General features: G+C 40.8%; 1 protein-coding gene across 4 annotated transcripts in view; it reads left to right on the top strand.

The window, feature by feature from the left end:
* LOC112262948 (calcineurin-binding protein cabin-1) overlaps nt 1-12267 on the top strand; it is a 55908-nt gene extending 43641 nt beyond the window's left edge. For 3 of the 4 annotated variants that reach the window (XM_024438845.2, XM_042331586.1, XM_024438847.2), the window contains 4 exons: nt 6964-7234; nt 8368-8553; nt 10101-10302; nt 10464-12267. In XM_024438845.2, coding sequence (XP_024294613.2) covers nt 6964-7234; nt 8368-8553; nt 10101-10302; nt 10464-10470 — 666 coding nt within the window. In that variant the 3' untranslated portion in view covers nt 10471-12267. The remainder of the gene's footprint in view (nt 1-6963; nt 7235-8367; nt 8554-10100; nt 10303-10463) is intronic. The other variant, XM_024438846.2, reaches the window with a different exon arrangement.
* Nucleotides 12268-13448: the final 1181 nt, after the last annotated feature.

The following is a 13448-nucleotide window of genomic DNA, read 5'->3' as shown; positions in this document are numbered from 1 at the left end:
ACAAGGCAGTTAACCCACTGTTCCTAGGCCGTCATTGTAAATAAGAATTTGTCTACTTAAATGAAGGTAAAATAAACTGTATTGAACTGTATGTTCAATTCTGATAAGTTTCCTCCCTTCCACCTAATTTTTGGCAATGCATGAACATGAAGTACCCTAAACATTAATAGATCATAGTCTGACCCCAAAATATCAGACTACAGCAAGTATGAACAACAAAACCAAAAGGGATATGAATTAACTTTCATCAAGTCAACCTAAAATGTATATCTAATGCAACATTTACTAATGTAAAGATAAAGAAAAGAGAGCATGTACAAAATGTACTTTTATTTTACAGGATGATATATAATGTGTGAAGAAAATAGGGAATGACTGTGAAGGTGTCTCATCCCTCTGTACCCTGGTGTAGTGGAACAATTCTTGTTCAGCCTCGTAGCATGGTTCTGATTCTGGATAGTAGCATGGTTCTGATTCTGGATAGTAGCATGGTTCTGATTCTGGATAGTAGCATGGTTCTGATTCTGGATAGTAGCATGGTTCTGATTCTCCCTGCATCCCACTGCTGGCTTGCCTATGAAGTGAAGCAGGGTAGCTCCTGGTTGGTCCTTGGATGGGAGACCAGATGCTGCAGGGAAGTGCTGTTGGAGGGCCAGTAGGAGGCACTCTTTCCTCTGATCAAAAAATATATATCCCAGGGTGGTGATTGGGGACATTGTGTAAGGTGTTGTCTTTTGGATGGGACGTTAAATGGGTGTCCTGTCTCTGGTGACTACAGATCCCATGGCACTTATCATAAGAGTTGGGGTGTCCGACCTAAATTCCCAATCTGGCCCTCATACCACCATCATGGCCACCTAATCATCCCCAGCTTCCAATTGGCTCATTCATCCCCCTGCTGTAAATGAGAATGTTCTCAGTCAACTTACCTGGTAAAATAAGATAAATGGCTGATCTCCTGTAAATAGTAAAAGGACATTTAGATGTCTATGGGACAGTTGACAACCCATAACATTGTAAAACACTCAGTGGGCTATGAGGTTTTCCAACCTGAGACCCTATGGAGGATGAATGACCCGTGCAATTGGACAATAGAACAAATAAGGCTGAGCTTGCTTTATGCAGTTTCCATCGTCTAGTAGTTTGCACCTGTAATTAGTTATTCACACAGTATACATGAGTATTGACCATTTTTAAAAGGTTCTATGAAAATCTATATAAATCAGAATTAAACAACCGTTTGACTCATCCTACAGCCACCTTAGACTCAACAACCCTGAAGAAATTATCAGCTGACAAAAAAGAATAACGGAAATCACCCAAAGACAACTATTAAACACTGTTAAAAGATTTGCGTGGGAAAAAAGCCCCAGGAATTGGACGGCTTTCCCATAGAATTCTATTTAATATTTTGGGACAAAGTAGTGCCCCTATTTACACAAATGACAGCACACATGTCACTCAGTTCAGGGCTTCCTAGTTCCATGTATCAAACAGTTATTTCAGTTATAATAAAACCAGGAACATCTGGAGAGTCCCCTGCTGCTTACAGACCCAGTTTCATAAATTGTCACAATGAAAAGCTGATAAACAATACAATGGCAAAGTCTTACCAGACCTCCAAGATGGCGTAGCAGTGGGATGTCTGTTTTGATTGTCTTGTCCGTCCCTTGTATATATCATTTTCAACGTATAGATTTATATAGATTTATCTCATTTTCCATCTATGGACTGAACATACTCTCCTGCAACCTGCCTCTTCTACATTTGCACACACTACATAGATGTTTCTATTTTTCTTTTCTTTTGTGTTTTTGACTGTACATTTGTTTTTGTGTAACTCTGTATTGTTTTTGTCGCACCACGTTGCTTTATATTGGCCAGGTCCCAGTTGTAAATGAGAACTTGTTCTCAACTGGCCAACCTGGTTAAATAAAGGAGAAATAAATACAAAATTAAAAACTGATACATATAGTTCAAAAAGTGTATTTTAAAAATGGACCCAAACGAATACAAGAACGTGTTTCAGCTTAATACAATACGCTAAGAAATGAGATGTAGATTTATCAATAATGGCTGTTGATGCCGAAAAGGCTTGAATGGCCTTTTCTATTCAAAAATTATGAAGCTTTCAACTTTCCAGCTGAAATAATAAATAAATAAAACATATTATATACATGTCCTAAAGAAGAAATATACACAAATAATACAACTGAAATTGCTTTAAAAAGGGATACGAGACTGGGTTGTCCCCTCTGACCCCTCCTGTTTGCACTGGCAATTTAACCGCTTGCTGAAAGAATTAGAGAGGATCCAAATGTAACAGGTATTGGTAAACATGAATTTTAACTAAACTTATTTGCACATGATCTCCTGATATACCTGACCAATATTGAAAACTCGATGCCCCCCTTGCTAAAAAAATAAATACATCTGAATACAAAAAGATATTACATTTACGTGGAATAAAACTAAATAATGGTAATAAGAAAAATAATAGCTCATCTACAGCAATCCTTTAAATGGACCACAAAAATATTAAATACTTTGGATGCTTAATAAGTGACAACAAATATATAAAGATACCTTTATCCCATTACTCAACAATATGAAAGCAGATCTAATTAAATGGAACAATCTTCCCATAAATCTTACAGGTACAAATAAAGCTCTTCAGAATGGCATGGATCGCAAAGTTTTTATATTTGTTCTTGGTATTACCAATTACCCCACCGAAGACATTCTTTAAAAAGTATACTCGTCAGAAGACTTAATATTGGCAAATAAAACTCATAAAATAAAAAGGAACGTTTTACATCTTCCTAAGTCTGAGAGTGGTTTTAACCTTCCAGACTTGGAATTGTATCAGCTCGCTCAGGCTTTTACTTGCACTAAAGAGAGGAGCAACATGTGCATGCTCATCCCCAGAATTTTTTCACATGTCGATTTTCAAAGGATAAAGCTAAAAACATGAACAGCTTCATAAGTTAACAACACTATAACAATATGGAAGAAAATGACACATTATTCTACAGGAACCAATATTACTCCCTAAAAGCACAACCCTATGGAACAATGTTTGGATAGCTTTTCAGAATTTACCGATAAATTAGTCCACATGGAAAACTAAAGGCATAGAAACAGTAAATTACTTGGTAATAGGAAATACATTTATTTCAATTACAGAATTAAAAATCTATTTTGGACTGACCAATGTACATATTTTCAAGTACATGCAACTTAAACGTTTTATATCACAACTTCGATGTGAAATCTTTTCGACATCAGAGCAATCTTAAGGGAATCATATTTGAGTCAGAAAAAGGATATTCATGTAATAGGAAAGATATACAAAACCTTGCAGAGAGCCTATCCAACTGACAATCTCTTCGAAAAAAATATAAACTATTGGAACTAAGACAAAAAATAACTGATATTGGCACAAGATGGAGGGAATGTTGGAACATAACTTACAAACTACAGTTATTGAAAATTCACACTTAATCCAGTATAAACTCATGTATATAATTGATTATACAAGAGACAAAATTCACAAATTCTAGAGCACAATGGCAGCCATGTCTTAAGTGTAAAACTAGCAATGACTCAATAATCCATGTTTATTGGGAATGTCATAAAGTCCAAAAGTTATGGGCGGAGCTAGAAAGTTGGCTGTCAGAAGTATTACAATGTAAATGTACCTTTTAATCAGTCTGTCTGCGTATTTCAAGACATGTAATATGAGGGTGCAGTGAGATACCCGATGGGTTGGATGATACTTTTCTCGTCAATCATCTTGAAAAAAACATGTAGATACCTGGAAATCAACCAATCCGCCATCGTCAAATGCTTTTTTATCTAAATGTTGAAAATGCGTGGGCGATGGAGAGACACTAAATGGTGCAGTTTGTGGCCATGTGGCAGAGAGTGATGCGGGCACTGGAGATGTGGGTGTGGAGCAGGCAGGTCTGGGCAGTGGTGGTGATGTGGATGTTTGAATGCGTCTGCATGCTGTCGTTTGTATGTATGTGTATGTATTGTGTCATAAACAATTTAATTGCTTTTAATACACCAGATGTGTAAAAAAAAATATATATAAATATATATATATAATATATATATGTATGTGTGTGTGTGTATATATATATATATATATACACACACACACACACATATATATATATATATGTGTGTGTGTGTGTGTGTGTGTGTGTATATATATATATATATCAAAAACTGAAAAATTGGGCGTGCAAAATTATTCAGCCCCTTTACTTTCAGTGCAGCAAACTCTCTCCAGAGGTTCAGTGAGGATCTCTGAATGATCCAATGTTGACCTAAATGACTAATGATGATAAATACAATCCACCTGTGTGTAATCAAGTCTCCGTATAAATGCACCTGCACTGTGATAGTCTCAGAGGTCCGTTAAAAGCGCAGAGAGCATCATGAAGAACAAGGAACACACCAGGCAGGTCCGAGATACTGTTGTGAAGAAGTTTAAAGCCGGATTTGGATACAAAAAGATTTCCCAAGCTTTAAACATCCCAAGCAGCACTGTGCAAGCGATAATATTGAAATGGAAGGAGTATCAGACCACTGCAAATCTACCCAGACCTGGCCGTCCCTCTAAACTTTCAGCTCATACAAGGAGAAGACTGATCAGAGATGCAGCCAAGAGGCCCATGATCACTCTGGATGAACTGCAGAGATCTACAGCTGAGGTGGGAGACTCTGTCCATAGGACAACAATCAGTCATATATTGCACAAATCTGGCCTTTATGGAAGAAGTGGCAAGAAGAAAGCCATTTCTTAAAGATATCCATAAAAAGTGTCGTTTAAAGTTTGCCACAAGCCACCTGGGAGACACACCAAACATGTGGAAGAAGGTGCTCTGGTCAGATGAAACCAAAATTGAACTTTTTGGCAACAATGCAAAACGTTATGTTTGGCGTAAAAGCAACACAGCTCATCACCCTGAACACACCATCCCCACTGTCAAACATGGTGGTGGCAGCATCATGGTTTGGGCCTGCTTTTCTTCAGCAGGGACAGGGAAGATGGTTAAAATTGATGGGAAGATGGATGGAGCCAAATACAGGACCATTCTGGAAGAAAACCTGATGGAGTCTGCAAAAGACCTGAGACTGGGACGGAGATTTGTCTTCCAGCAAGACAATGATCCAAAACATAAAGCAAAATCTACAATGGAATGGTTCAAAAATAAACATATCCAGGTGTTAGAATGGCCAAGTCAAAGTCCAGACCTGAATCCAATCGAGAATCTGTGGAAAGAACTGAAAACTGCTGTTCACAAATGCTCTCCATCCAACCTCACTGAGCTCGAGCTGTTTTGCAAGGAGGAATGGGAAAAAATGTCAGTCTCTCGATGTGCAAATCTGATAGAGACATACCCCAAGCGACTTACAGCTGTAATCGCAGCAAAAGGTGGCGCTACAAAGTATTAACTTAAGGGGGCTGAATAATTTTGCACGCCCAATTTTTCAGTTTTTGATTTGTTAAAAAAGTTTGAAATATCCAATAAATGTCGTTCCACTTCATGATTGTGTCCCACTTGTTGTTGATTCTTCACAAAAAAATACAGTTTTATATATTTATGTTTGAAGCCTGAAATGTGGCAAAAGGTCGCAAAGTTCAAGGGGGCCGAATACCTTCGCAAGGCACTGTGTGTATATATATATATATATATAATAATTTTAAAAAATACACCAGATGTACACTGAGTGTACAAAACATTAGGAACACCCACCTAATATTGCGTTGTTGTACCCCCATTTTGCCCTCAGAACAGCCTCAATTCGTTGGGGCATGGACTCGCTCAACAGGGTGCTGGCCCATGTTGACTCCCATGTTTCCCACAGTTGTCAAATTGGCTGGACGTCCTTTGGGTGGTTGACCATTCTTGATACACATGGGAAACTGTATGTCATAGAAAGTGCAGGTGTTCCTAATGTTTTGTACACTCGTGTATGTCCTTGAACTGATTATTTTAAAATCGCAGTGATAAGGATAATTTAGTCCGGTCGGCCTTCAACTTGATATGTAGCTATGGCCGTGCTTGGTAGTCACATTGCTATAACTTGGAAATAAGTCATGATACTATAATATACTTCTGTATATCATTATCAGTGCCCTGCCTCTAATTCCTCCTTCCCAGTTATCCAATGTCTCCCTCATATTCGGGTACTTTTAAAAGAAGAGATGGTATTCAGTCCAATGCTCTCCTCTTTCAGAGGAGAAACTGAACAGAATCTGTATTCATACCGTTTACCATTGGCTGTGTTCTTCCTGGTTGCCATGACAGCAGTTGTTTGTGCAGCTCTTGTGTTTGATTGGTCCTCAAAACATGCCAGAAGATACCGACCATTTACACTGAGCTGCACTGGGGACAGAACGCAATCATGGTTACTTTAAGACACCTTGGAGCCGGCATGAGATATGGGTCAGAAAACGTACTTCAGTGCAGGGATGGGATATGCCACTGTACTCCAAATGTTACCTTTATCTACATTGATGCCTTGAAGGTACAATTTGGAGTAAAGTGGTATATCCCATCCCTGCATTGAGGTACGTTTTCAGACCCATATCTCGCGCCGGCTCCACTGTGTCTTAAAGTAACCATGATTGTGTTCAGACCCGGTAGGGTCGGTGTCTTCTGGCAACACAGAGAAGTAAGACCTCCACAGGACACTGCTCTAGCATAAAGCCAGCGTAATAGTATCATCTAACTGTGTAAACAGTGAGATTGTATCAGCTATGTTGACTCAACCGATTTCTACGGTGGTTCTGTCTGGGACATTTTTCCCTCCAGGGAAGCAGATATGCAGTTCTCAGTGTTCTATCTACAGTATCTGTACAGAGGAAAGAAGATTCTACTGCAGATGGGCACTCAAGGTCAGGCGCTCCTCCTTATTACCACACTCTGTCTTTATCTTTCTCAGTCTGCCGGTGATGCCCCGACAACAACCAAGTACACTAAGGATAACCGCGACATCTTCTTCCCTGCCTCTCTGCCAACCCCGGTCTTGCTCAGCCACACTGCCTGCCACCCTCTGTCCATCCAGATCCAGGACAGCCAAGCCAAACTCCAGTACGAGCCCCTGGGCAAGGTGCCCAGACCTCCAGCCAGCGGCTCCCACGAGCAGCGCCAGCACAGGAGAGCCCCCCTGCCCATCCACCCTGCTTCAACTATGGCCTTCAACCCCCAAACAGGTCGGTTTCATCCCTCCTCATCTCAGTACATTTCACAATGCACAGCAGTGAAACTGTCTGTTCTGTTTGAAAACAGACTCTAAAGCAGTTTAAAGTATGCTGCTACAAAGAGGACATGGTCATCAAACATTTTAATTACAATTGCGTAGTTCCTCTTTGGAGAATATAGTGTAATGTGAATTGATTTGTAACACCCGCAGTAATTTCGCTGTAAACTGGTTGTGTTCACTGTGCTGTATCTGCAGTTTGATTCCCTGCGTGGTACCTGCTGCTCTAGGGGAGAAGGATAAATGACTGTCAAAGCTGCTCTCTCGCTGTAATTATATAGACAGCCAGCAGGGGGCACACTTGCCCACTCAGAGCTGTGTTATGTAACTACTGTACACTATGAACTGGTTGAATGGTTTCTGTTTTAGTAAGTCACTTATGTCTCCCTGGTAATAGTACATCTGTTGACACTTACAGATGGAAGTGTATAAAATAATGATCTGTCTTTAACTTAGAACACTGTTCTCCTGATGATGCATTGTTTCTGTATGACACAACTGTGTCAAGCCTCTTTAGTTTACAATCCTGATTGTTGAGTACATGAAATCTTTAAGGATTCAAGGAGGATATCATCCACACACACACATGCGCACACACATACATGAGGTTAAGGAGATCAGTGCTCAGCATCGGGCAGCTTGGCACTGCAATCTACCAATGGTTTCCCAGGCAACCTGAATGAAGAGGTTGGGTAGAGAGGGAGTGGGATTATTGTATTTGTTGTCAGTGCTGCTAGCGCTATTGTACGTTGCTACATGGGGATGTTATTCTCACAGGCAGGCTGAGGCATTACCCTCCCTCATATATCCTATCTGCCTCCAGCTTTCATTGCGGGGTCTGTTATGGCAGCCTGGGACAATATTTGAAACCAGTGTTTGTCTGTGTATAGAAATTACATTTATGTTCCAGTAAGCTCATGTTAATGTTGGTCATTACAAACATTGTTGTTATAGTATAGTGCACTGCATATTAAATCAGTCTGAAATGGATTATTCTGCTAACCTCAGAAGTATGAGTGAGAGCCTGTCATCTTGTCTTTCTTCTCTATGCTGGTGTGTTTGGATGATGTATGGATTGTGACCCAGCCAGGTCATGTGACGTGGTTGTTTCTCCAGATGAACTTGAGGAGCCTGCAGAAGGACTGTCCTACAGACAGCAGGAGTCTCATCTGTGCCAACAGATGAAGCTGGCCACTGTGTCCCCAGGGCAGGAGGCTGCAGGCTGGCCCCATGACGAGCCTGCTTCCTGTAGTACCACACAAACCTGCTTAGGTAAGAACATTTACAACCAGGAAATAGCATGAGTGAAAGTAAGAATTCTAGTAAGTGGAGGACAGGATCCTTGTTAGAAGTTCTCATAATGTTCAGGGAAGTCAGGAACCAATACACGCAGTCAGTCAGGAAAGCAAAGGCCAGCTTTTTCAAGCAGAAATTTGCATCCTGTAGCTCTAACTCCAAAAAGTTCTGGGACACTGTAAAGTCCATGGAGAACAAGAGCACCTCCTCCCAGCTGCCCACTGCACTGAGGCTAGGTAACACGGTCACCACCGATAAATCCATGATAATCGAAAACTTCAACAAGCATTTCTCAACAGCTGGCCATGCCTTCCTCCTGGCTACTTCAACCTCGGCCAATCAAACGAGCTTCAATGCCATACAACACTCCTTCCGTGGCCTCCAACTGCTCTTAAACGCTAGTAAAACCAAATGCTTGCTTTTCAACCGTTCGCTGTCTGCACCCGCACGCCCGACCAGCATCACCACCCTGGATGGTTCCTACCTAGAATATGTGGACATCTATAAGTACCTAGGTGTCTGGCTAGACTGTAAATTCTCCTTCCAGACTCATATCAAACATCTCCATTCCAAAATCAAATCTAGAGTCAGCTTTCTATTTTGCAACAAAACCTCCTTCACTCACGCTGCCAAACTTACCCTAGTAAAACTGACTATCCTACCTATCCTCGACTTCGGCGATGTCATCTACAAAATAGCTTCCAATACTCAGCAAACTAGATGCAGTTTATCACAGTGCCATCCGTTTTGTTACTAAAGCACCTTATACCACCCACCACCGCTACCTGTATGCTCTAGTCGGCTGGCCCTCGCTACATATTCGTCGCCAGACCCACTGGCTCCAGGTCATCTACAAGTCCATGCTAGGTAAAGCTCCGCCTTATCTCAGTTCACTGGTCACGATGGCAACACCCACCCATAGCACACGCTCCAGCAGGTGTATCTCACTGATCATCCCTAAAGCCAACACCTCATTTGGCCGCCTTTCCTTCCAGTTCTCTACTGCCTGTGACTGGAACGCATTGCAAAAATCGCTGGAGTTGGAGACTTTTATTTTCCTCACTAACTTTAAACATCTGCTATCTGAGCAGCTAACTGATTGCTGCAGCTGTACATAGTCCATCTGTAAACAGCCCACCCAATTTACCTACCTCATCCCCATACTGTTTTTATTTATTTACTTTTCTGCTCTTTTGCACACCAGTATCTCTACTTGCACATGATCATCTGATAATTTATCACTCCAGTGTTAATCTGCTAAATTTTAATTATTCGCTCCTATGGCCTATTTATTGCCTACCTCCCCATGCCTTTTGCACACACTGTATATACACTATTTTATTTCTCTACTGTGTTATTGACTTTATTGTTTACTCCATGTGTAACTCTGTGTTGTTGTCTGTTCACACTGCTATGCTTTATCTTGGCCAGGTCGCAGTTGGAAATGAGAACTTGTTCTCAACTGGCCTACCTGGTTAAATAAAGGTGAAATACATTTTTTTTTCTATATCTCTAATGTTCAGACCAGCAGCTGTATGGCAGCAGTGAGCAGTCTAAAATGTTGGACCCCAGTCGTGTGCGCTCCCGCATCCCCCCCAACATGCCAAAGCTCTTCATCCCCTCCACCGTCACCAAGTTCCCCCGGAAATTACGGTCACCCCGCCTACACCCACCCTGCTCTCCCCCAAAGGAAGTATCTCTGAAGAAACCAAGCAGAGACTCAAGGTACTTTCCCGTTTCCTATCTCTTTCCCCTTCTATCGCTCTATCTATCAATTCCATCAATTGATCGATCTCTGGCCACTTTCTATCTTTTCACCCTGTCTGTTAAACTGTCTTTCAGTCAGACTAAACCTCTCCTGTTCTTTGTCCCCTGTTCCTGTCCAGAAGGTGATCCTGTCCTCCCAGTCGGCGGCCACAGTGAAGGAGACGCTGAGCCAGCCGGCCCTGGAGGTGCAGGAGACCTCCAGCCAGGAGTCCTCTCTGGAGAGTGAATCAGACGATGAGGATGAGGAGGATGATTACATGGACATCTGAGCTACTGACCAGCTGTGCCCCCCCACCCCATTGTCCCCTTCTCACAGCTACAAGAGTGAACAAACCCAGGCTGCTCATTTGAGCTAGACCTGACTACCGCCAACCCTTCCACCTTGTCTTGAAACAATGGAATGGTACATGTCACTGCAGCTAGTGTCTCTGTGTTGATGCAGTTGGTCTATCTTGTATTGAATGGGGAAAGGCTCTAGAAAGTCAAACTGTGGATGACTGGGATGTTTTTAGTTCAACAACAATTTAGCAAAGTGCCATTTTACACTCATCACACCTGCCAGGTAGCCAAGGTCTCCATAGTCTTTCACATGAAAATGGGAAAGGGTGTAGAATGATGATCAACACTTACTGTAAGTTAAATGGTCAGAATTTGTGGATTGTTGCTATGCAGACAAATTCTTAGCCTTCAATGCAATTGGCATCCTTGGCTGTGATTTATGCATCTTTCACAAGTAATGGGGTCAAAAATTCAGCCTGCTTTTACTATATTTCAACTGCAGCTACATCCTTGTTGGTGGGATGCAACATCCCACACTGAGGTACTTCAACATGATATGTGCCATGGCAACATACAACTGTTGCCAGCCAACGTTTGTCCATACACATTGATATAAGAACCTAAACTGCAAGAAACCCACAGTTGTATGTTTCCTGTATTTTCATGGACACTGCGATTTACTGAGGACCATCAGCTGCAAACCAGGCTTTTATATGGGCCTCTTAACGCAATGTTGAGGAACCTACTTCTCCAAAGTTAATAACCTGTAGCAGATTGGATATGTTTACACTTCCACGTGTGATGTCTTTGATTTGTCTTTTGTTTGTTCTATTTTTGTACTCCACTGTATTATTTCAAGTCTCGTTTGATTTTGTCCTTTGTTTCTGTGTGGATTTGTAGCTTGGAGGAGTCTTTACCAGGAAGAGGTCTTGTCACCAGCATTGCTCAGGATAATAGACAGAGAGATGTTTTGGATTAGCCTGAATTAGCTTTTGTACATCACACTTAAAACATATTTTCCAATGAGGCAACTCTTATAGGGTTTGGGTGTTTTTATTTAGCATTGGGGTCAAGTACATCTCCATTCTAGTCAATTTAGGAAACAAATTCAATTTAACTTAATCAGTTGTGCTTCAGTTTATTAACTGAATTCACTGGCATTGTAAGGGAAGGTGTAGATGTTCCTAATTCAGGCAAAATGCCTTCCCGATGGATCAGTTTTGGTAAATAGGTTTAAATTCAAAGTAAACTCGGAATGGGGATAGCTAGTCAGTTGTACAGAAGACAATATAATGTTTTTTACAGATTGTTTTCTATAAAAAGGATATGTACTGTATGTTTATTGTCAAAAACAAGACTTTTTAAAAAGGAGGAAATTATGAATTAATAATTGTAAAGGACACCGCCCAAACAAGTCTTGCTTGACTACCTGTAAATGGATGTTTGTATTTTTTGGTGTAAAATACTGTTTTGTATTTCTACTGCTGAGCTTCTTATGGGAATATAGAATGGCTGAAAGGTGACTTTGGGTTCAAGGCTTTTCTTCTGCTCTTCAACCTTAGCTCAGGCTGGGGAGTTGTTGTTCTCTACATATTGACTTGCCACATTAAAGATGTCACAACAAAAATATACTTCATACACTCATACCTGGTCTTTAACTCTTATTTCAATTACTTACATTTTCTGTTTGTTTTCATATTTAGTTTGAACTTCAACCTCTGGCAGCTGTAATGGTTATGTATTGGTTGCAAAAGCTGTATGTATACAGTAGTTTAGACCAATTGGCAAGACAACCTCAATGTCATTTAGTTCTACAGACTACAATTCCAGTGAAGTTTGACCTAAACAAAACAACCTGTGGCAAAGTGTCACTCTTTCCACCAACATGTCCCCAGTGTATCAATCATGTTTTCTATCTCCATAATCTCCTCTAGCTGAGACCACCCTGTCTCTCTGACGTTTTAGTCAAAGGGCTCGTACACTTCAGTGTGAAGTCTCTGACACGAGGGAAGTCATTAGCCTTCATTAGCAACTTCCAGAAGTTTCTTATGAAGTGCTGTGAGTTTGTCATTTGCCCCTTTGTCAGGAAAGCTACATTTGAGGTTTGTTTTCTTATGAGGTGGACCAAATGTGTGATCCCCCATCCACTAGGTTGTAGATTTGAGATCTCTCTTCTCCAAGCCTTGATAGGGCAGAGGGGGTTGGTAAGTGATTTGTTCAGTTTTATCTGTCTGTCAACAGGAAGAAGTTAACTACAGTTGAAGTCGGAAGTTTACATACACCTTAGCCACCTACATTTAAACTCAGTTTTTCACAATTCCTGACATTTAATCCTAGTAAAAATTCCCTGTCTTAGGTCAGTTAGGATCACCACTTTCTTTTAAGAATGTGAAATGTCAGAATAATAGTAGAGAGAATGCTTTATTTCAGCTTTTATTTCTTTCATCACATTCCCAGTGGGTCAGAAGTTCACATACACTCAATTAGTAATTGGTAGCATTGCCTTTAAATTGATTAACTTGGGTCAAACGTATCGGGTAGCCTTCCGCAAGTTTCCCACAATAAGGTGTTCCGCAGGGTTCGGATATATATTTGGGGCCCACTGTTGTTCATTTTGTATATCAACAACATTGGGGATCTTATTGAAACAGCGGATGTTAATTTTTATGCAGATGATACTGTTCTTTATTAAAGTGGTAGTAGTTTTTCTTTAGCTTTTGAAAATGACCAAAGAGCATTTAATATCGTACAACAGAATCTGTATGATTTAAAGCTGGTTCTAAATTCGGGTAAAACAAAATGCATGGTATTTTCAAATGCCAGGC

Source organism: Oncorhynchus tshawytscha, linkage group LG12, assembly GCF_018296145.1.
Source record: "Oncorhynchus tshawytscha isolate Ot180627B linkage group LG12, Otsh_v2.0, whole genome shotgun sequence".
In the NCBI taxonomy this organism is placed as follows: Eukaryota; Metazoa; Chordata; class Actinopteri; order Salmoniformes; family Salmonidae; genus Oncorhynchus; species Oncorhynchus tshawytscha.
This window is presented reverse-complemented; position numbering and strand designations above follow the sequence as displayed.